We start from the raw sequence: 23,336 nt of genomic DNA, 5'->3' as shown, positions 1-23,336 counted from the left end.
TGCTTTATTTACTGTAGTACTCCGGTTCTACATTAGCTCTCCACTGAGCAAATTTAAAGTTTCTGAATGCTCTTCTTTGCAGCTAGCAAAGCGAATCTTATTCTTTTCATGTTGCTATGCACTAGAAATCAAAGAAGAATCTTTACTGTGCGGTTGGTAGGAAGTATGTTTCTGACAGCTTTACCTGGAGCTCAGTGTTATAAGGTCCTAAATAGAAGTCAAAGTTTAAAATACTGTATACATGGATTTATTCAGTTAACAAACATTTATTCAGTATTTACCACCTATGAGGAAGTAGTAACTAAGTGCTCTGGAAATAATGATGATCACAGTTCATATTGGCTATAAAGAAATGAATATGTTTGTAGGTCAATTTATGACAAAGCACTATTACAGAACCATAGCAAAGTGCTATGAGAGCACAGAAAGTGACTGTTTTGTCATCCTTGGAGTGTGAGGGAGGCCTTCTTGGATGGGGTGACATTTGAAATATGTTTTGAAGAATAAGCTGATTAGAGCGATTAAGGGCAATACTGGGAATAGCATGACAAAGGTAACAGGGTATGAAGGAGCATGTACGCATGTTGAAAGAATGGTGGCTACATTAGCCTGTGGTGTAGAAGAAACGATGGCAGGAGGTGAAAAATGACTGCGCAAGTATTCTGTGGTCAGATTATAAAAGACTTGGAGTCTTCTTAGGGAGTTTGGACTTTACCCTTTAAAGTCAGAAGCCCTAAAAGTTTGTAAGCAGAGGAGTATCATGGTCAGATTTACATTTCAGGAAGATGATACTGGAGGAATTGTGGGTAATGGCTTAAACAGAGAAAGACTGGTGGCAGAGTAAGCTGAAGAGAGATTGATTCAGTAGTCCTGGCCTGGTGATGGTGTAACTCAGTGGTTGAGAACTGCTAGCAGGGTCGCCTAAGACCATGGGAAAACACAGATATTTACATTACGATTCATAACAGTAGCAAAATTACAGTTATGAAGTAGCAACGAAAATAATTTTATGGTTGGGGGTCACCACAACATGAGGAACTGTATTAAAGGGTTGTGGCATTAGAAAGGTTGAGAACCACTGTCCTATAGTATAAGTTAATGTTTTTGACTTACTGCAGCACTGTGTTGATATGTGCATTGTGAAATTTTTTCCCCTGTACAATCAAACTATAGGTATAAAGCTCTGTATAAAACTCTCTATAGTAGCTTTGGTTAGTGAATGTTAGTGCACCAACTTTGGCAGGAGTTGCCTTTCTCCACTGCTACTCCAATCTATTATTAACTTCAGTCAAAGAGAACCTTTTAGTTTGAGTCTGAGATTCTGTAAACCTTCAAATATAATTAACATTTAACTTTATGGCTCAATGTAAAGGTATTTTAAAAAAATCTTCAAATAACTCACTTTATTATCACAACCACCTTTGGATGTTCATTAATTCAACACAATTTTTTTTTCTCCCATCCCCTGGACAATTTATTTTGACTGTTGATTTAAGATAAAGCTTTCTCAAGATTAGGTCTGTGTTACAGCTCCTGAATTTTGTTGTCTTATCTTCCATTATCTTTATTCCATTGTGTTTGTGATTTTAAAAATCCCTTTACCATTTTTTAGTGGGATTTTGGTGTGAGAGTTGCTAAGTGGGCATGTCAAATTCATTATCTTTAACTAAAAATCCTCTTATCTCTATAAGCATTCAAGTTTTTTATCTGTATCTTACTTGCATTTAAGCTATCTTAATGTTAAAGATTAGTTTTATCAATCTAAAATACTATATCAAATTACAGTGTTTTTAAATTTAAAATTTTTTAGTTAAATTTTAATTTTTACCATGAATCCAAGGTTAAGGAATTTTGGTATTTTCCATTTAAAGATTACTGCCATTTAAAAAAATTCTTAACTGGATAAAACAATGTTGACTGGTATATAATCCTATTTAATTGTAATCTTATGTAATCTTTATGGTTACAAAAAGCAGTGGTTGTATTTATAGATAGCTGTTTAAAATACTTCTTTTGTTTATGGTCATTGGAGTTTTATAAGAACAGAATAAATAATGTAAATCATGTACATATAAAACTTGTTTTTTAAAAGTAATTTAGTGATGAATATGAGATAATTCACTGTATAAATTTTACTTCAGGATTAAAAAAGGGAACTTTGTAGGGGAGGTGAAATTGCATAAAACTTGATAAAAATACAAAAATTCCTTTAAGAAAAATTTTCTTTCTGTATATTTTAAATTTCTTGTTAGTCCACAGTTATGACTTTGTTGTTAAAGAATAAAAGTCAGATGGGTAAATTTGAAAATCTTTTCTTTAAATATTTTTTAAAAAATTGATTTCAGAGAGGAAGGGAGAGGGAGAGTGAAAGAGAAACATCAATGATGTGAGAGAATCATTGATTGGATGCCTCCTGCATGCCCCACACTGGGGATCAAACCTGCAACCCCGGCATATACCCTGACCAGGAATTCAACTGTGACCTCCTGGTTCATCAGTCAATGCTAAACCACTGAGCCACTCTGGCCAGGCAAAAATCTTGCCTTTTTTTTTTTTTTTTAAACAATATATAGGTTTTTTTCCTTCTTTAAAAAAATTTCATTTGCAGTTTACATTTAATATTATTTCAGTTTCAGGTGTACAGCATAGTAGTTAGACAATTATTGTACTTTACAAAGTGTACCCCCTCCCTGATATGATATTTGTAGTACCTACCTGGCACCATACATAATTATTACACATTATTGACTATACTAGAGGCCTGGTGCATAAAATTCGTGCACGGAGCGGTGTGTCCCTCAGCCCAGCCTGCACCCTCTCCAATCTGGGACCCCTCGAGGGATGTCTGACTGCCCGTTTAGGCCCGAGCCCGGTAGAATCGGGCCTAAACGGGCAGTCGGACATCCCTCTCACAATCCAGGACTGCTGGCTCCCAACTGCTCACCTGCCTGCCTTCCTAATTGCCTCTAACCACTTCTGCCTGGCAGCCTGAATACCCCCTAACCACTCCCCTGCCAGCCTGATTGATGCCTAACTGCTCCCCTGCCAGCCTGTTTGCCCCTAACTGCCCTATCGTGTAGGCCTGGTCACCCCTAACTGCCCTCCCCTGCAGGCCTAGTCACCCCAAACTGCCCTCCCATGCAGGCCTGGTCCCTCCCCCTCCCCCGCAACTGCTCTCCCCTGCAGGCCTGGGTCACCCCCAACTTCCCTCCTCTGCCAGCCTGGTCACTCCCTACTGCCCTCCCTTGCAGGCTTGATTGCCCCCAACTGCCCTCCCTTAGAGACCTGGTCCCTCCCAACTGCCCTCCCCTGCAGGTCTAGTCACCCCTAACTGCCCTCCCCTGCAGGCCTGGTCCCCCCCAACTGCTCTCCCCTGCAGGCCTGGGTCCCTCCCAGCTGCCTTTCCCTGCAGTCCTGGTCGCCCCCAACTTCCCTCCTCTGCCGGCTTGGTCACCCCTAATTTCCCTCCCCTGCAGGCTTGATCTCCCCCAACTGCCCTCCCTTGCAGGCCTGGTCCCTCCCAACTGTCCTCCCCTGCTAGCCTGATCGCCCACAACTGCCCTCCCTTGCAGGCCTGGTTCCTCCCAATTGCCCTCCCCTGCTGGCCATCTTGTGTCCACATGGGAGCAGGATCTTTGACCACATGGGGGCAGCCATCTTGTGTGTTGGAGTGATGGTCAATCTGCATATTACTCTTTTATTAGATAGGATAGAGGCCTGGTGCACGGTGGGGGCCAGATGGTTTGCCCTGAAGGGTGTCCTAAATCAGGATGGGGGTTCCCTTGGGGCGTGGGGCGGCCTGGGCGAGGGGCCTGTGGTGGTTTGCAGACCGGCCACGCCCCACGGCGACCAAAGCGGAGGCCCTGGTATCTGGGATTTATTTATCCTGCTTGCTCCGTGGCCGCAGCCATTTTTGGGGGGATTTATTTATCTCCTATAATTGAAACTTTGTAGCCTTAAGCGGAGGCCAAGCTGCAGAAACTTGGTTTCCTTCATCGCCGGGGGCAACTCAAGCCTCCTGCTATCTCCAGCTCCGTGGCTGCCGCCAGTTTTGTTGGGATTTATTTGTCTTCTATAATTGAAACTTTGTAGCCTTGAGTGGAGGCCTGGGTCCGCCAGGGTGTGCAGAAATCTTGGCTTCCTCCATTGCCAGGAAAACCCAAGCCTCCTGCTCGCTCCGTGGCTGCAGCCATCTTGGTTGGGTTAATTTGCATACTCTGTCCTGATTGGCTGGTGGGTGTGACTTGTGGGTATAGCAGAGTGATGATTAATTTGCATATTATCTTATTAGATAGGATATCCTATGCTGTAATTTATATTAAATTCAGCTTTATTTCTTTTTTTTTTTAAACATATTTTATTGATATTTTACAGAGAGGAAGGGAGAGGGATAGAGAGCTAGAAACATCAATGAGAGAGAAACATTGATCAGCTGCCTCCTGCACACTCCCTACTGGGGATGTGCCCACAACCAAGGTACATGCCCTTGACTGGAATCGAACCTGGGACCCTTGAGTCCACAGGCTGACGCTCTATCCACTGAGCCAAACCAGTTAGGGCCAGCTTTATTTCTTTCAATTGATTTTTCCTCGATAAACCAGTGCTACTTTAGCTAGAAGCTATTTTCACCACAAAGCCTTATATTTTAAAATAATATTCTGTCTTTGTGTTTTTAATTGTGGTAACTGTGACATTTTTTTCTATGCAAGAGCTAGCATATTTTGTTTTGCCTCTCTGTAGCATTAAAAGATTATAGATTCTCAAAGATGATAGAGAGCTCTTTTGAAGCAGTTAATAGAAGAGATGCTCTTTTCATATTGGTATTCATTTTAAATTGTAAATATTTTCTTATTATGAGAATAACAAAGTGTTGTATGTTTTAAAGCCCATATCTTAAACATCTTTGGTTATATTATTCCTCTTTTTTTCTCTAAGTTTGAAGTTACCAGCTTGGACTAGCATATAATATCCACATAGGACAAATGGATTTGTAGGTTAAATTTTTCTAAGATTTGAAAGCTTTTCTTTATAGGTACAGACAGAAAAAGAATAATGATAACCAAATCATTATAGAACACTTGCGGTTTGGCAACAGCAACTTCAATATGAAGTAATCTGTGTTCTCTAAAACAGTTATGTGGACAGAGGAATATTTGCAAGACTCAACCTGCAATAAAACAAAAAAATGCCCAAAATTTTTTAAATGCTCCAAATTAATCTCTGTTCTTTTAATTTTATATTCAGATAAATCCTTTCATTGAATTTGTGTTTTTAAAATGTAAAGTTTAAGTTACTAAGTATAAATGAAGTACACTCAAAACATGAGCTTTATTAATGTCATCTGGTAGCATAATCTTTTTGAAAGAATATATCTACGATAGTAATGGTCCAGGAGAAAAATGGATTTTTCTTGATTAGAAACACTTTTATTTGGAATTTTAAAACAATTTTTTAAAATCTAAAGCTGATACTTCTTTCCACAATAAGAAGTTAATAGAGTTTGTACAAAGATGACAGTTTATTTGGGGCTAGAGGGGGAAGAAGTCAATCTACTCTTGGTAGTTCACAAATATCCCATCTTTTAAAAAATTGGTATTGATGCTCAAGATAATGACTATAAGAGTAATGGTTTATCTTGGTTTTAATAAATGCTGTTTAGAATGTATGCTACTTTTTGTTCAAGTTGATCAGTGTTTATTTACAAGTGAGATAACTTATTTGATACAGTTTGTTCCTTCTGTAGTCATATTGACTAGGCATGGGAATGACACAGCCCTGATTTCAAGTTGCTCACAGAAGCATAATGGAAGACAGACAAATAATAAATTCCTAATAAATCATACTGTGGGATATGTACTGTGCTGCAACTTAAAGGTGCTGGGGAATATCTAGGAATAACATTAAATTCATCCTGGGGACATTAGAGAAGACTTTCCTGAAGGTTTAGAATACTATTGGGGGTCAGCTAGATGATTGAGAATAGTGGTGGGGAATAGGAGGGGGCAAGGCAGAGAACAGTGTAGCACACATAAATGTAGAGTTAGATGAAGGATATACAAGAGCAGGGCACATTAAGAAAATGTTGGTTAGTTTGTTGGGCTATAGCAGTGGTTGGCAAACTCATTAGTCAACAGAGTGGCAAACGGCGGCTCGAGAGTCGCATGTGGCTTGCGAGCTGCAGTTTGCTACCATTGTACTAGCCTAAGTTTTTCACTTTGTCTCTTCTTTTTTCAAACCTTAATGTCCTTCCTATCTTTTCTTTTTTTTTTAATTTAAGAAATCTTTATTGTTCAGATTATTACAATTGTTCCTCTTTTTCCCCCCATAGTTCCCCTCCACCCAGTTCCCACCCCACCGTCTGCCCTTACCTGCCCCCAACTGTCCTCATCCATAGATGTACGACCTTTGTCCAGTCTCTTCCCTCACACCCCACTCCCCTCCCCCCCCCAGAATTGTCAGTCCACTCCCTTTCTATGCCCCTGATTCTATTATATTCACCAGTTTATTCTGTTCATCAGATTTTTTATTCACTTGATTTTTAGATTCACTTGTTGATAGATATGATTTGTTGTTCATAATTTTTATCTTTACCTTTTTCTTCTTCTTCCTCTTCTTAAAGAGTACCTTTCAGCATTTCATATAATACTGGTTTGGTGTTGATGAACTCCTTTAGCTTTTTCTTATCTGTGAAGCTCTTTATCTGACCTTCAATTCTGAATGATAGCTTTGCTGGGTTGAGTAATCTTGGTTGTAGGTTCTTGCTGTTCATCACTTTGAATATTTCTTGCCACTCCCGTCTGGCCTGCATAGTTTCTGTTGAGAAATCAGCTGACAATCGTATGGGTTCTCCCTTGTAGGTAACTAACTGTTTTTCTCTTGCTGCTTTTAATATTCTCTCTTTGTCTTTTGCCCTTGGCATTTTAATTATGATGTGTCTTGGTGTGGTCCTCTTTGGATTCCTTTTGTTTGGGGTTCTGTGCGCTTCCTGGACTTGTAAGTCTATTTCTTTCACCAGGTGGGGGAAGTTTTCGGTCATTATTTCTTCAAATAGGTTTTCAGTATCTTGCTCTCTCTCTTCTTCTGGCACCCCTATAATTCTGATGTTGGTACACTTGAAGTTGTCCCAGAGGCTTCTTACACTATCTTCAACTTTTTAGATTCTTTTTGCTTTTTGCTTTTCCAGTTGAGTGTTTTTTGCTTCTTTGTATTTCAAATCTTTGACTTGAATCTTGCGGTCCTCTAGTCTGCTGTTAGGTCTCTGTATAATATTTTTTATTTCAGTCCGTGTATGCTTAATTTCTAGTTGGTCCTTTTTCATATCCTCGAGGGTCTCACTAAATTTATCAGCCTTTTCTAGGAAATTCTTGAAAAACCTTATAACCGTGGTTTTGAACTCTATATCCAGTCGTTTGCTTTTCTCCATCTTTCGTTTGTGATCTGTTTCTTTGTCTCCGCATTTTCGCTGCTTCCCTGAGTTGGTAGAGTAGCTTTGTGTGCTAGGTGTCCTATATGGCCCAGTGGCTCAGCCTCCCCAGTTACCTGAGGTGGACACTCTTGGTGCACCCCTTTGTGGACTGTGTGTACAGCCTTGTTGTAGTTAAGTCTTGATTGTTGTTGGTGTCATTGGGAGGAATTGACCTCCAGGCCAATTTGCTGTGAGGATCAGCTGTGTCTACACTGGGAGAACTTCTGTGCTGGAGACAGCCTTATGAGACAAGACTTGCAAAATTGCAAAAGCCTCTGTGCTCAGCTTGGATGGGGCAGAGTCTCAGGGCGGAGCAGACAGCCTTGGCTTCCCGTCAGCCCTACCCTATGAGGCCCCTGGGTCTCAGTGTCCCTTGGTAATTGCTGCAAGCACCTCTGAGAGAAAGCCACCCTCGAGTTTCGCCCGCTGTCAGACAGTCCAGTTTTCCCCCCAATGAATCTGGATTCCCAGATTCTCGCTCGAACTGGAGTTCAGCGCAGTCAGGAGCTTCCGTCTTCCTCCCGCTAGAGAAAGCCAGCGGCACACTCAGCAATCAGTCCTCTCTGTGTACACTTGCGCGCGCGCCTTCAGACCTCTGCCTTTCGCGGCTCCCCTGAGTTTCTGTGCGCTCCTCTCTTTTCCCGACAGTCCAGACTCCCCCCGTATGAGTCTGGGTCCCCAAGGTCTCTCCCGAAACTGGGGTTCATTGCAGTCGGAACTGGGGTTCAGCGCAGTTGGGAGCTTCCGTCTTCCTCCCCCTCAGCAGTCAGTCCTCTCTGCGCACACTTGCGCGCGCGCCTTCAGACCTCTTTCTTTCGTGGCTCCCCTGAGTTTCCATGCACTCCTCTCTTTTCCCAACAGTCCAGACTCCCCCTGTATGAGTCTGGGACCCCAGGGTTGCCCAGTACTGGGGTTCAGTGCAGTCGGAACTGGGGTTCAGTGCAGTCGGGAGCTTCTGTCTCTCTCCCGCTAGAGAAAGCTAGCCAGGCACTCAGCCGCTCATCTTCTCCGCGCGCATCTCCATACCTCAGCCTTTTGCAGCTCCTCTGAGTCTCCGTGTTCCCTTCTCTTTCCTTCTAGTTGTAGAATTTCCATTCAGCCAGCTTTCCTGTGGTTCTGGATGATGTCCATTCTGTCTTTTAGCTGTAGTTTTGAAATTGTTGTGCGAGGCAGCTGTTTAGGTGTTCACCTATGCCGCCATCTTAGTTTCTTCCCCCTTCCTATCTTATTTTCATGAAGTATTTTAATATTTGAAAGCTAAAGCAAATTTAAGATAGTATTATTAGCAACCTCATTAGTTAAGTCATTCTTTATCTCAAATTTATAGAAATAAATGGACCATAGTTAATTAATATTACACATTTGGAGTGAGACTTAATATAAATCAATGTAATGATTTTAAATTTTGAAGTTTTTCTTTTAACAGTCAGCTTAGTTATTTAACTCTTTTTAAACAGCTTTATTGAGGTATAAATGATATATAATAAAGTACACATTTAATATATACATTTTGATAAGTTAGACATATGTATACACCTGTGAAACAATCCCCATAATCAAGATACTGACCATATCTGTCACTCCTAAAGGTTTCCTCATGCCCATTTGTTAACCCCTGTCTCTTGGCCCTCCTTATCCTGCTCTTTCCCAAACACTTGTCTGCTTTCTGTTATTATAGATTAGTTTGCAGTTCCTTAAATGCTTAAAAATCATCTGGGGTTGTTCTATAGTTTCTTTAAATGTGTTCTCTCACATTTACCAAAGTTCTTAACACACACATTCCCTTATCTAATACTAGTGGCCTGTTTCACGAAATTCGTGCATGGTGGGGGGGGTGTTCCTCAGCCCGGCTGGCACCCTCTCTAATCTGGGACCCCTCAAAGGATGTCCTACTGCCTGTTTACAGGCATTGGGCCTAAACCAGCAGTCAGACATCCCTCTCTCAATCTGGGACTGCTGGCTCCAGCCGCTCACCTGCCTGCCTGCTGGCCTGCTCACCTCCACCTTCCCTCCCCACTGGCCTGCTCACCCCCAACTTCCCCCCTGCTGACCTGCTCACTCTAAACTGCCCCCCCCCCACTGTCCTGATCACCTCCAACTGACCCCCACTGATGGCATGCTCACCCCCAACTGGCCATCCTGCTGGTCTGCTTACCCCCAACGGCCCCTGCCATGCCATCCTGGCCTGATCACCCCCTGGCGACCCTAGGTCCCAGTCCCTCCTTTTTTTCTCTTCTTTTCTTTTCTTTTCTTTTCTTTTCTTTTCTTTTCTTTTCTTTTCTTTTCTTTTCTCTTCTTTTCTCTTCTTTTCTCTTCCCTTCCCTTCCCTTTTCCCCTCCCCTCCCCTCCCCTCCCCTCCCCTCCCCTCCCCTCCCCTCCCCTCCCCTCCCCTCCTCTTCCCTTTCCTTCCCTTCCCCTTTCCAGTGCCTCCTTGAGCAGAGGCCAGGGCCGGCTGGAAGGAAGTATCTAGAATTTATTTATCTTTTATAATTGAAACTTTGTAGCCTTGAGCAGAGGCCAGGGCCGTCCAGGGCGGGCGGGAAGCTTGGCTTCCTCCATCGCCGGGGGCAACCCAAGCCTCCTGCTTGCTCCAGCTATGTGGCCAGCTGCCATATTGGGTGGGTTAATTTGCATACTCGCTCCTGATTGGCTGGTGGGTGTAGCTTGTGGGTGTAGTGGAGTGATGGTTAATTTGCATGTTTCTCTTTTATTAGTGTAGATTTTGTCTGAACAGGAACTTCTGTTCATTTTGAAGCACTCTTTAAAAGGGGTTCAGCAGCAGAATATCTAGATTTTAATGATCTCATCTTTCTCTGTTTAGTGAAGAATATTTACCAACAAATACGGTTTCATACCATTGTTTTAATCAGTTGTGTAATATTTTTTCCTGTTGTTAGATGTACCCAATATTTTGAGACAATTCCTCCCTGTTTGACATTTAGATTGTATCTGGTATTTTGATAGTCATACAACAAGTATTTATCAAACTCTTGCTATCTGTTGTGGTACTGTTCAAGGAATCCACTTGAATATGACAGACAGATAGGATCCTGCCTTTAGGAATTTACCTGGCAATGGAAGACAGAATGAAATGAGCAAACCAGCGAATGAGGCTGTTACAGATCTAATCAGCACCATGAGGGAAATAAGGGAGATGTGATAGAGTGCTTGGAGTGGGGGAGGGGTTGCGGATGGCATGCTGCTTTAGACTGGCAGATTAGGAAGACTTCTCTAAAGAAGCAGTTTGAGAAATGAGAAGAGCTACAGGAAGACATCATTGGAAGAGGGCATGATAAGGGCAAAGGCTCTGACTGACATGGTTATATTAACTTCATAGAGTAGATGATAATTAAAGACAAACTTTTTTTTGGACCATTCTTAATATTTTTTTAACTAATTTTTTTATTGATTAAGGTATTATATATGTGTCCATATTCCTCCATTGCTCCCCCCTCCCAATCCTGCCCTCACCCTCACCCCCTGTTGTCTGCATCCATTGGTTATGCTTATATGCATGCATACAAGTCCTTTGGTTGATCTCTCCTTCTTACCTCCACCCTCCCCTACCTTCCCTCTGAGGTTTGAGCATCTGATCGATGCTTCTCTGTCTCTGGATCTGTTTTTCTTCATCAGTTTATGTTGTTCATTATAATACACAAATGAGTGAGATCATGTGATGTTTATCTTTCTCTGACTGACTTATTTCACTTAGCATAATGCTCTCTAGCTCCATCCATGCTGTTGCAAATGGTAGGAGTTCCTTCCTTACAGCAGGATAGTATTCCATTGTGTAGATGTACCAAAGTTTTTTAATCCACTCATCTGCTGATGGGCACTTAGGCTGATTCCAAATCTTAGCTATTGTAAATTGTGCCACTATGAACATAGGTTCTAATTGGTGTTTCTAGTTTCTTGGGATATATTCCTAGAAGTCGGATTACTGGGTCAAATTGGAGTTCCATTTTTAGTTTTTTGAGAAAACTCCATACTGTTCTCCACAGTGGCTGCACCAGTCTGCATTCCCACCAGCAGTGCACGAGGGTTCCTTTTTCTCCGCATCCTCACCAGCACTTGTTTGATTTGTTGATGATAGCCATTCTGACATATGTGAGATGGTACCTCATTGTCGTTTTGATTTGCATCTCTTGGATGATTAGTGACTTTGAGCATGTTTTCATGTCTCTTGGCCTTCCTTATGTCTTCTTTCATAAAGTATCTAAGTCCGTTGCCCATTTTTTGATTGGGTTGTTTATTTTCCTTTTGTTAAGTTGTATGAGTTCCCTGTAAATGTCGGAGATTAAACCCTTATCAGAGATAGCATTGACAAATATGTTCTCCCATGCAGTGGGCTTTCTTGTGCCTTAGGAGCTGTATCAGTGAAGATACTGCTTCAGCATATGTCTGAGATTTTGCTGCCTCTGTATTCCTCTAATATTTTTATGGTTTCTTGTCTTACATTTAAGTCCTTTATCCATTTTGAGTTTATTTTTGTGTATGGTGTAAGTTGGTTATCTAGTTTCATTTTTTTTTTCATGTGTCTGACCAAATTTCCCACCACCATTTATTGAAGAGACTGTCTTGACTCCATTGTATGTTCTTGCCTCCTTTGTCAAATATTAATTGAGCTTAGTGGTTTGGGTCGATTTCTGGGTTCTCTATTCTATTCCATTGGTCTAATAGTCTGTTCTTGTTCCAATACCAGGAAATTTTGAGAACAGTGGCTTTGTAATACAGCTTGATATCTGGTATTGATATCCCACCTACTTTGTTCTCCTTTCTCAGGATCGCTGCAGCTATTCGGGGTATTTTTTTATTCCAGATGAATTTTTGGAGACTTCTTTTAGGTCTGTGAAACATGCTGTTGGTATTTTAATGGGGAGTGCATTGAATCTATAGATTGCTTTGGGTAGTATGGACATTTTAATGATATTGATTCTACCAATCCATGAACTTGGTATGTTCTTCCATCTGTTTATGTCTTCCTCTATCTTTTTTCAATGTCCTGTAGTTTTCTGAGTAGAGGTCTTTTACCTCCTTAGTTAAGTTTATTCCTAGGTATCTTAATTTTTTTGTGTGCAGTGGTAAATGGGATTTTTTTTTTTAATCTCTCTTCCTGTAAGTTCACTATTGGTGTATAAAAATGCCATAGATTTCTTCTTTTTTTAAAAATATATTTTATTGCCAGAACCGGTTTGGCTCAGTGGATAGAGCGTCGGCCTGCGGACTGGAGGGTCCCAGGTTCGATTCCGGTCAAGGGCATGTACCTTGGTTGCGGGCACGTCCCCAGTGGGGGGTGTGCAGGAGGCGGCTGATCGATGTTTCTCTCTCATCGATGTTTCTAACTCTCTATCCCTCTCCCTTCCTCTCTGTAAAAAATCAATAAAATATATATTTAAAAAATATATATATATATTTTATTGATTTTTTACAGAGAGGAAGGGAGAGGGATAGAGAGTTAGAAACATCGATGAGAGAGAAACACAGATCAGCTGCCTCCTGCACACTCCCCATTGGGTATGTGCCCACAACCAAAGCACATGCCCTTGACCGGAATTGAACCTGGGACCCTTGAGTCCACAGGCCGACACTCTATCCACTGAGCCAAACCGGCTAGGGCACCATAGATTTCTTGGCATTAATTTTGTATCCTGCTACATCGCCGAATTCATTTATTAAGTCTAATAATTTTTTGATGGAGTCTTTAGCGTTTTCTATGTACAGTATCATGTCATCTGTGAATAATGACAATTTTATTTCTTTTCCAATTTGGATGCCTTTTATTTCTTCTTCTTGTCTGATCACTGTGGCTAGCACTTCCAGTACTATGTTGAACAGGAGTGGTGAAAGTGGGCATCCCTGTCTTGTTCCTGTTCTAAAGGGAAATGGTTTTATTTTTTGCCCATTGAGTATGATGTTGGCTGTAGGTTTGTCATATAAGGCCTTTATTATGTTGAGGTATGATCCTTCTATTCCCACTTTGCTGAGCGTTTTTATCAGAAAAGGGTGTTGGACTTTGTCAAATGCCTTTTCTGCGTCAATTGATATGATTATGTGATTTTTCTCTCTCAGTTTGTTTATGTGATGTATCACGTTTATTGATTTTCGGATATTCTACCAGCCTTGCATCTCTGGAATAAGTCCCACTTGGTCATGGTGTATGATCTTTCTAATGTAACCGGATCCAGTTTGCTAGAATTTTGTTGAAGATTTTAGCTTCTATGTTCACCAGGGATATTGGCCTGTGATTCTCTTTCTTTGTGGTATCTTTATCTGGTTTTGGGATTAGGGTAATGCTGGCTTCATAGAAAGAGCTTGTAATTGTTCCTTCCTCTTGAATTTTTTGGAATAGTCTGATATGGATTGGTTTTAGTTCTTCTTTGAATGTTCGGTAAAACTCCCCTGTGAAGCCATCTGGTCCAGGGCTTTTGTTTGCTGGAAGCTTTTTGATTACTGATTCAATTTCATCAGTAGTTATCGGCCTATTCAGGTTTTTTGATTCTTCCTGATTGAGTTTTGGAAGCTTGTATTTTTCTAGGAATGTGTCCATTTTGTCAAGGTTGTCCAATTTGTTGGAGTAGAGTTGTTCGTAGTATTTTTTTACAATCTTTGGTATATCAGTGGGGTCAGTTGTTACTTCACCTCTTTCATTTCTGATTTTGTTTATTTGGGTCCTCTCTCTTTGTTTCTTGGTGAGTCTAGCTAGAGGTTCATCGATCTTGTTTATCCTTTCAAAGAACCAGCTCTTGGTTTCATTGATCTTCTGTATTGTTTTTTTTTCTTTTTTGGTCTCTATGTCACTTCTTAATGTTTTTTAATAAACAAATTGAAGGAAGGGAAATGTTTCCAAATTTATAAATGCTACATGGAGAGGGATACATTTCAGAAATACAATGAGTGAGTATACTGACTGTTCCTTGGGCAACAATAAAATGCAACCAATGAAAAAATAATTAAAGGAGTTGTTATGTAAGGTGATGGATAAAAAGTTAGGGATCTTTAGGAAACAGAAAGGCTGAAAAAATTTATTCATTCATTCAACAAATATTGATCATCTACCATGTGCCAGACAGTGTCGTAGGTACTAGACACAGGAGTAAATTAAACAGATTAAAGATGCTTCCCAGCCCTGGCCGCATACCTCAGATCGTTAGAATGTCTTCCTCATACACCAAGGTTGCAGGTTTGATCTCTGGTCAGGGCACATACAAGAATCAATCAATAAATGAATACATAAGTGGAACAACAAATTGATTTGTCTCCCTCTCTTTTTTACTTTCTCCTTCCCCCTCTCTCTAAAATCAATGAAAAGAAAAAAGACACTTCCCAATGGGGCTTCCATGAGACAGTAATCAAATATAAAATATTAAGTAGATAATAAGTGTTTTGAAGAAAACTAAAAAATAATTTCATATAATTGTTATATTTTAAGTTTTTAAATTATTTTCAACATGTATTAATCTAGTACTTACAACATTATTCTTCTATTTGTGTAATACTAGGAAGGGGCAATCTAATGTACCCACATATTTCAGTCTTCTTTGTGTATTTCCAAATTGTGTGCAGGAGGTGATCTCATCCACTCTGTGATTTTAGCCAGCATCTGTATGTAGTTGAAACTTTGAACTGCCCTTTCACATAGTCTTGCTTCATACCATTTTTATGTCTCAAATGGGATGTCTGGAAGGCAACTCAAGTTTAAATATAGAAGAGAGATTACTCATTCCACCCTCACCCCCAATCTGCCTCTTCTGATTTCATCATCATGTTTTTGTGTTATATCTTGTATATGCTCTATTGTCATCTATTTAGTACCTTAGCTCTAAGGTTGGAACCAATAACAGAGGTGTATATATAGTGCACAGAATTGTTGTAGAACTAATAAACATGAGATTCTAGGAAAAGAGTATAGGATAAGTTCAAGATAATTAGATTACTAATAATATTTTTAAATTTATAATATCAGTATTTTTTCCTGATTATTTTTCCTGTGCCTTGTCATTCTTTATTTGGACATTCTACTATAAATGTATATTGTAATTTAGACATAATATATTAAGTCTAAATGAATAAATACAGATTTTAGTACTAAAAGTTGTTCTTTACCTTTTATTTACTGAGATTTAAAGATTTATTTCCTCATGCCTTTTCTCTTAAGAAATTTTATAAGATTACATTGAGTTTTTCTTTCAGTCCCTAATATTTATTTTTGTTGTGGTTTTTCTATATAGAGGAACCTTTAAACTTTTCTCATATTTTCAGGTGAAGATTTGATTTTTTTTAAGTGTTAATTTTATATTTTTGATATAAAGAGTTTGTATTATATATAATGGTTTATTGGGAAATGGAAAAGTTTGTTAATAATTCTAAGACTTTCCAGGTATAAATGATTTTACCTTTTTTTCTAGGTTTGTTAAAGTTTTGCACTGTAGGATTTTGTGGAATTGGGAGCCTAATTGACTTCATTCTTATTTCAATGCAGGTAAGTTATTTTTTTGTGTTTGTTTTTGAATATATTTTTATTGACTTCAGAGAGAGGAAGGGAGAGGAAGCAAGAGAGAAACATCAATGATGAGAGAGAATCATTGATCATCTTCCTTCTGCACGCCCCCTACTGGGGATCAAGCCCTCAACCCAGCATATGCCCTGACTGGGAATCAGACAATGACCTGGTTCATAGGTTGACACTCAACCATTGAGCCACATCAGCTGAGTCGTAAGTTAGTTTTAATCTAGAAGATGAACTACTTTTACATTCAAATATGATGTCTGTGATCTTCTGATATATTTTAAATACACTAGGAAGCAGTTAAGAATGCTTTTTCAATTTTTCTTCAGATGCTATATCCAAGGGATCATGGCCATGTTTCCAAGTAGCATTTTCCAACCTGTGCTCTACAAATTAGTAGTTCTAAAAGATATAACTTCATAAAAAAAGAGGATTGTATGATGAAATATGATTTGTAAATGTGAGTTCAAATGATTTAAAGAGATTTTTTTTACTTGATAACTTCTCAGAATCTTTTATAGTGTGTATTACGAATCTCTAAGAAGGATTGGGGTTATTTCTCAAACTTATTGTTTCTTTTCCTAATAGTCACAGCCACATGGTCAATTAATATACTAGGATATTGATGGGATTTGATATTTACCTATGGACACCTGGAGGCAGAAACAAGATTTTCTTTTGCATTGGACAAGCACTCAATATTAGTATTTTTTTAGTTGCAAATTATAGAAACTGAAATCTATCTTAAGCCAAAAAGGGAAAAGGAATGTCTGGATTCTCTGTAGATAATTGAAGAGTGGGACTGGTCTCCGGTAAGATCAAATCAGTATAATAAAATGATGTATCAGGACTCTCCTGATATTCATCTCTGTTTCTCTGCCTCATTTTTTGCTACTACAGTGCTATGGAGGCAGGCATAATTTGTGAAATGCTATCCCCTAGGCATTTAAAAGTGCCACCAGATGTTTTCTATTAAATTATACTGAACTGGTTGTGGTTAACTCATGAGGATTCTTAAATTAGAGAAAGATGAATTTATCATAACAAATGTCACAAAACAGCATTTCAGTAAGCATTTATGGAGCACCTAATGTCTTCAACAAGTATGTCAGTATGTATTTTGATCATCAGTTTTGCTATTCTTTCTCATAAAGTATTTCTACTCCTCAGTTCAGTCTGCTTGATGCTATCCTTATGCCTTAAAAGAAAGTCAAAGTCTAGGAGGTTTTGGTAGCATACTGTGAGGAGGGTACCATACTGTGAGGAGGAGGCAACATATGGACCAATAAGATACCAGAATTAAACAAGGAAAATATTTGGTTTTAAAGTTGGAATTTTCCTGTCTTTATTCATAAACATGCTTAACCAAATATCCTGCCTTCTCTGACTGTGGGACAGGCAAGCAGACATGAAGAGGCTAAGGTACTTGTGCACATATGTTTTGAAATGGTTTCTCACTTTAATTGAGGATCCAAGGAATTTAATTTATTATTGGAATTCTTTCAGATATCCAGAATTCAGTGTCAGCCATTTCGTTAATATTTTCATACTGGGTTCTTTCTTTGGTGATATCTTTACATTATAGCTTTCTTGCATGGGTCGGGTCCAGCTGGCAAGCCTGGATCGGGGTGGGGAGGGGTTGTGGGGAGGGTGGGAAGGGGAATGCAGGAGTTTGGCCAGCCGGCCCCGCCCCCAATCAGAGTAGGGGGGGCCGATCAGGGGCGGGGCCGGCCAGGAGGAGGGACCCTGGGTGAGCCGGCCCCACCCCCTGGTCGAACTCCAGTTGAACTCCCAGTCGAGGGGACAATTTGCATATTACCCTTTTATTATATAGCATATCAAATTATAGAGCTTATTTGATTTAGCTACTGCTTTCTGGTACATGTATGCCTAAACTTTTCAGAACAAATAGTTATTTTCTTGAAGATCTGGAATTGAGACTATTACATTAAAAAATTATTGAGATAGATTTAGAATGTTTGAAATTCTTCAATAAATATCCCTAAATAAGACATTTCAATAGGTATGGCCGCTTTAGATTGCTTTTAGAGTGGAGGAAAAATAAATCAGTTTTCAAATGCAGCCAAATAAGACCTGTAGCCTTATTCTAAATGTCATTTGATATACTTAACATACGATGTTGACTATAATAGAAAAATTTTTTTCAGCAAATCAAATAAGTTTTTACTATAAAAATCAGAAACTTATCTTACAAATGTATTTTTTCCAACTTCTCATGATCTTTTTGTTTACTCTTCTTTATTTTCTCCATCCCTGATTTTTTTCCATTAAATATTATTCCCTAGTGAATTGCAGTGTTTTTCTATTGGGCTGTGATCCCAGAAACATATTGTTCATGAATTCAAGACCTATAAAAACATACTTTGCTTCACAGTGTTTATAACACAAATCCAGAAAAATCCTCTTAAAAGATAGCTCTAGTTATTTCATCTTTGAACCAAAGAATATAATCACACATTGCTAAAGTAAGCTTTACATGTTGCTATATATACTGAAAATATTTCCATGAGTTTATCTACTTGCTAATAAACTTGAAAGTTTCTTTCTTTTTCTTGTTGTTGTTATTCTTAAAAATATGCAAGTGTCCCTAGGTGAATGAATGGCATGAAACAATACATAGAATTAATTCAGTTATTTTGTGCATTCAACCAAAAAACTAAATCAGTGATACATGTGTAGGCTACTGTCTTTCTGTTATAGGTAACTATTGTGTATAACTAATATAATTATTCATAAGGCAATTCCAAAGATTTTAAAACACTCATTCTTTTTTTTTTTAAATTTTTATTAAGGTATTATATGTGTACATATCTTACCATTGCCCCCCCCCCCCCACCGCACTCCCATACATGCCCTCACCCCCCAATGTTTTGCATCCGTTGGTTACTCTTATATGCATGCATACAAGTCCTTCAGTTGATCTCTTATTTCCTCCACCACTCCCTAACCTTACCGCTGTAGTTAGTCTGTTTGATGCTTTTAAAACACTCATTCTTTAGTGCTTGTATATGTTTGTGTAATCATGAAGGATTAGACAATTTACGGTTTTTTAATCAGAAAAAATAGAATATTTGGATTCCATTTAAACCTCTTTTCTCACACAATCTGGACATTTTTAAATTACACTCAAACAGCTGATGTGTACTCTGTCAAACAAAAAGAAAAGAAAGTTTCTTCTGTTAAGTGGAGACAAGACAGCTATAAATCAGAAAGATGAAGAAGGGTAGTTTTAATGTAGAAAGTTGTTAGAATTAAGTATGTTGGGTTCTTTGTGACAATTTTTAAAAATTCTATATATTATGGAAGAAATCACTTTCATTTTCATTCCTATTGACATTACAGAGTAGATTTCCTTAAAGGACTAATAACTACATAAGCAGAAATTCAGAAAAGCTGCATAATCTCGAAGACATTTATGATTTTTATAAATATATTTATCAAATTTATAAAATATCTCATTAGTGTGGAATTTAATATATGTAACTCATTTTAGCATTGGATTATATATATATTGCTTTTATATTTATTTTTTTTAGCTTTTTAAGAGTAAGCCATTTTATTTTATTTTTATTTATTTTTTTAAGGTTTTTTTTTTTATTAAGGTATTATATGTGTACATATCTTACCATTGCCCCCCACCCCCCCGTCACCCCCCAATGTTTTGCATCCGTTGGTTATGCTTATATGCATGCATATAAGTCCTTCGGTTGATCTCTTATTTCCCCCACCTCTCCCTAACCTTCCCACTGTAATTTGACAGCCTGTTTGATGCTTTACTGCCTCTGTATCTATCTTTTTGTTCATCAGTTTATTTTTTTATTTTTATTTTTTTAATTTTTTTAAAAAAATATATTTTATTGATATCCCACAGAGAGGAAAGGAGAGGGATAGAAAGCTAGAAACATCGATGAGAGAGAAACATCGATCAGCTGCCTCCTGCACACCCCCCACTGGGGATGTACCCGCAACCAAGGCACATGCCCCTGACCGGAATCAAACCCGGGACCCCTCAGTCCGCAGGCCTACGTTCTATCCACTGAGCCAAACCGGTTTCGGCTGTTCGTCAGTTTATAATGTTTTTTATTATCCACAAATGAGTGATATCATGTGGTATTTTTCTTTCATTGACTGGCTTATTTCACTTAGCATAATGTTCTCCAATTCTATCCAGGTTGCTACAAATGGTAAGAATTCCTTCTTTTTTATGGCAGCATAGTATTCCATTGTGTAGATGTACCATAGTTTTCTGATCCAGTCATCTGCTGACGGGCACCTAGGCTGTTTCCAAATCTTAGCTATTGTAAATTGTGCTGCTATGAACATAGGGGTGCATATATCCTTTCTGATTGGTGTTTCTAGTTTCTTAGGATATATTCCTAGGAGTGGGATTACTGGGTCAAATGGGAGTTCCATTTTCAGTTTTTTTTTTAATGGGAGTTTGCAAACCCCTTATTTATTTATTTATTTATTTTTTAAATATATTTTATTGATTTTTTACAGAGCGGAAGGGAGAGGATGGATAGAGAGTTAGAAACATCGATGAGAGAGAAACATCGATCAGCTGCCTCTTGCACGCCCCCTACTGGGGATGTGCCCGCAACCAAGGTACATGCCCTTGACCGGAATCGAACCTGGGACCCTTGAGTCCGCAGGCCGACGCTCTATCCACTGAGCCAAACCGGTTTTGGCCCATTTTCAGTTTTTTGAGGAAACTCCATACTGTTCTCCACAGTGGCTGCAACAGTTTGCATTCCCACCAGCAGTGCACGAGGGTTCCTTTTTCTCCACATCCTCGCCAACACTTGTCGTTTGTTGATTTGTTGATGATAGCCATTCTGACAGGTGTGAGATGGTACTGCATTGTCATTTTGATTTGCATCTCTCGGATAATTAGTGACTTTGAGCATGTTTTCACGTGTCTCTTGGCCTTCCTTCTGTCTTCTTTCGAAAAGATTCTATTTAGGTCTGTTGCCCATTTTTTTATTGGATCATTTATCTTCCTTTTATTAAGTTGTATAAGCTGCCTGTAGATGTTGGAGATTAAACCTTTATCAGTGATAACATTTGCAAATACGTTCTCCCATACAGTGGGGTTTCTTGTTGTTTTGTTGATGGTTTCTTTTGCTGTGCAAAAGCTTTTTATTTTGATGTAGTCCCATTTGTTTATTTTCTCTTTGGCTTCCATTGCCCTAGGGGCAGAATCAGTGAAGAAGTTCTTTTGGCATATGTCTGAGATTTTGCTGCCTGTGGATTCCTCTAGTATTTTTATGGTTTCCCGTCTTATGTTTAAGTCCTGTATCCATTTTGAGTTTATTTTTGTGTATGGTGTAAGTTGGTGATCTAGTTTCATTTTTTTGCATGTATCTGTCCAATTTTCCCAACACCATTTATTGAAGAGACTGTCTTGACTCCATTGTATGTTCACGCCTCCTTTGTCAAATATTAATTTCACATAGTGGTTTGGGTCGATATCTGGATTCTCTATTCTATTCCATTGGTCTATATGTCTGTTCTTGTGCCAGTACCAGGCTGTTTTAAGAACAGTGGCTTTGTAATACAGCTTGAAATCTGGTATTGAGATCCCTCCTACTTTATTCTTCTTTCTCAGGATTGCTGTGACTATTCAGGGTCTTTTTTTATTCCAGATGAATTTTTGGAGAGTTCTTTCTAGGTCTGTGAAATATGCCATTGGTATTTTATTTTATTTTATTTTATTTTATTTTTTTAAATATATTTTATTGATATTTTACAGAGAGGAAGGGAGAGGGATAGAGAGCTAGAAACATCGATGAGAGAGAAACATCGATCAGCTGCCTCCTGCACACTCCCCACTGGGGATATGCCCGCAACCAAGGTACATGCCCTTGACCGGAATCGAACCCGGGACCCTTCAGTCCGCAGGCCGACACTCTATCCACTGAGCCAAACCGGTTTCGGCTATGCCATTGGTATTTTAATGGGGAATGCATTGAATCTATAGGTTGCTTTGGGTAGTATGGACATTTTAATGATGTTGATTCTACCAATCAATGAACATGGTATGTTCTTCCATCTGTTTACGTCTTCCTCTATCTCTTTTTTCTGTGTCCTGTAGTTTTCTGCGCATAGGTCTTTTACCTCCTTGGTTAAGTTTATTCCTAGGTATCTTAATTTTTTTGGTGCGATGGTAAATGGGATTGCTTTTTTAGTCTCTCTTTCTGTACGTTCACTATGGGTGTATAGAAATGCCATAGATTTCTTGGCGTTAATTTTGTATCCTGCTGCATTGCCAAATTCATTTATTACATTTAATAGTTTTTTTATGGAGTCTTTCAGGCTTTTTATGTACAATATCATGTCATCTGCAAATAAGGACAGCTTTACTTCTTCTTTTCCAATTTGGATGCCTTTTATTTCTTCTTCTTGTCTAATTGCAATGGGCTAATACTTCCAGTACTATGTCAAACAGGAGTGGTGAGAGTGGGCATCCCTGTCTTGTTCCTGTTCTTAGGAGAAATGGTTTTAGTTTTTGCCCATTGAGTATGATGTTAGCTGTGGGTTTATCACATATAGCTTTCATTATGTTGAGGTATGATCCTTCTATTCCCACCTTGTTGAGAGTTTTTATCAAGAAAGGGTGTTGGATTTTGTCAAATGCTTTTTCTGCATCAATTGATATGACTATGTGGTTTTTATCTCTCAATTTGTTTATGTGATGTGTCACGTTAATTGATTTGCGGATATTGTACCATCCTTGCATTCCTGGGATAAATCCTACTTGGTCATGGTGTATGATCTTTCTGATGTACTGCTGGATCCTATTTGCTAGTATTTTGTTGAGGATTTTGGCATCTACGTTCATGAGGGATATTGGCCTGTAATTCTCTTTCATTGTGTTGTCTTTATCTGGTTTTGGTATTAGCATGATGCTGGCTTCTTAGAAGGAGCTTGGAAGTGTTCCTTCCTCTTGAATTTTTTGCAATAGTCTGAGGAGGATAGGTTTTAGTTCTTCCTTGAATGTTTGGTAAAACTCTCCTGTGAAGCTATCTGGCCCCAGGCTTTTGTTTGCAGGAAGCTTTTTGATGACTGCTTCTATTTCTTCCATAATTACTGGCATATTGAGCTGTTTAGATTCTTCCTGATTGAGTTTTGGAAGGTTATATTTTTTTAGGAATATGTTCATTTTCTCCAGGTTGTCCAGTGGGTTGGAATAGAGTTGTTCGTAGTATTTTTTTTAAAAATATATTATTTATTGATTTTTTACAGGGAGGAAGGGAGAGGGATAGAGAGCTAGAAACATCGATCAGCTGCCTCCTGCACGCCCCCCACCAGGGATGTGCCCACAACCAAGGTACATGCCCTTGA

General features: G+C 39.0%; 1 protein-coding gene across 4 annotated transcripts in view; it reads left to right on the top strand.

Annotated features, from left to right (window-relative positions):
* The window catches only part of TM2D1 (TM2 domain containing 1), a 47,781-nt gene that overhangs the window by 8,141 nt on the left and 16,304 nt on the right, over positions 1-23,336 (top strand). For 2 of the 4 annotated variants that reach the window (XM_080655446.1, XM_080655445.1), the window contains exon 5: positions 15,871-15,944. The exons of 1 other annotated variant lie outside the window; for it this stretch is intronic. In XM_080655446.1, the coding sequence (XP_080511572.1) occupies positions 15,871-15,944 (74 nt within the window). Of the gene's footprint in view, positions 1-15,870; positions 15,945-17,369; positions 17,394-23,336 lie in introns of all 4 variants that reach the window. One more of the 4 variants, XM_080655444.1, reaches the window with a different exon arrangement.

Source organism: Plecotus auritus (assembly GCF_963455305.1).
Source record: "Plecotus auritus genome assembly, chromosome: 2".
Taxonomy (NCBI): Eukaryota; Metazoa; Chordata; class Mammalia; order Chiroptera; family Vespertilionidae; genus Plecotus; species Plecotus auritus.
Note: the sequence above shows the minus strand (reverse complement) of the source record. Positions and strands in the feature narration are given on the sequence as shown.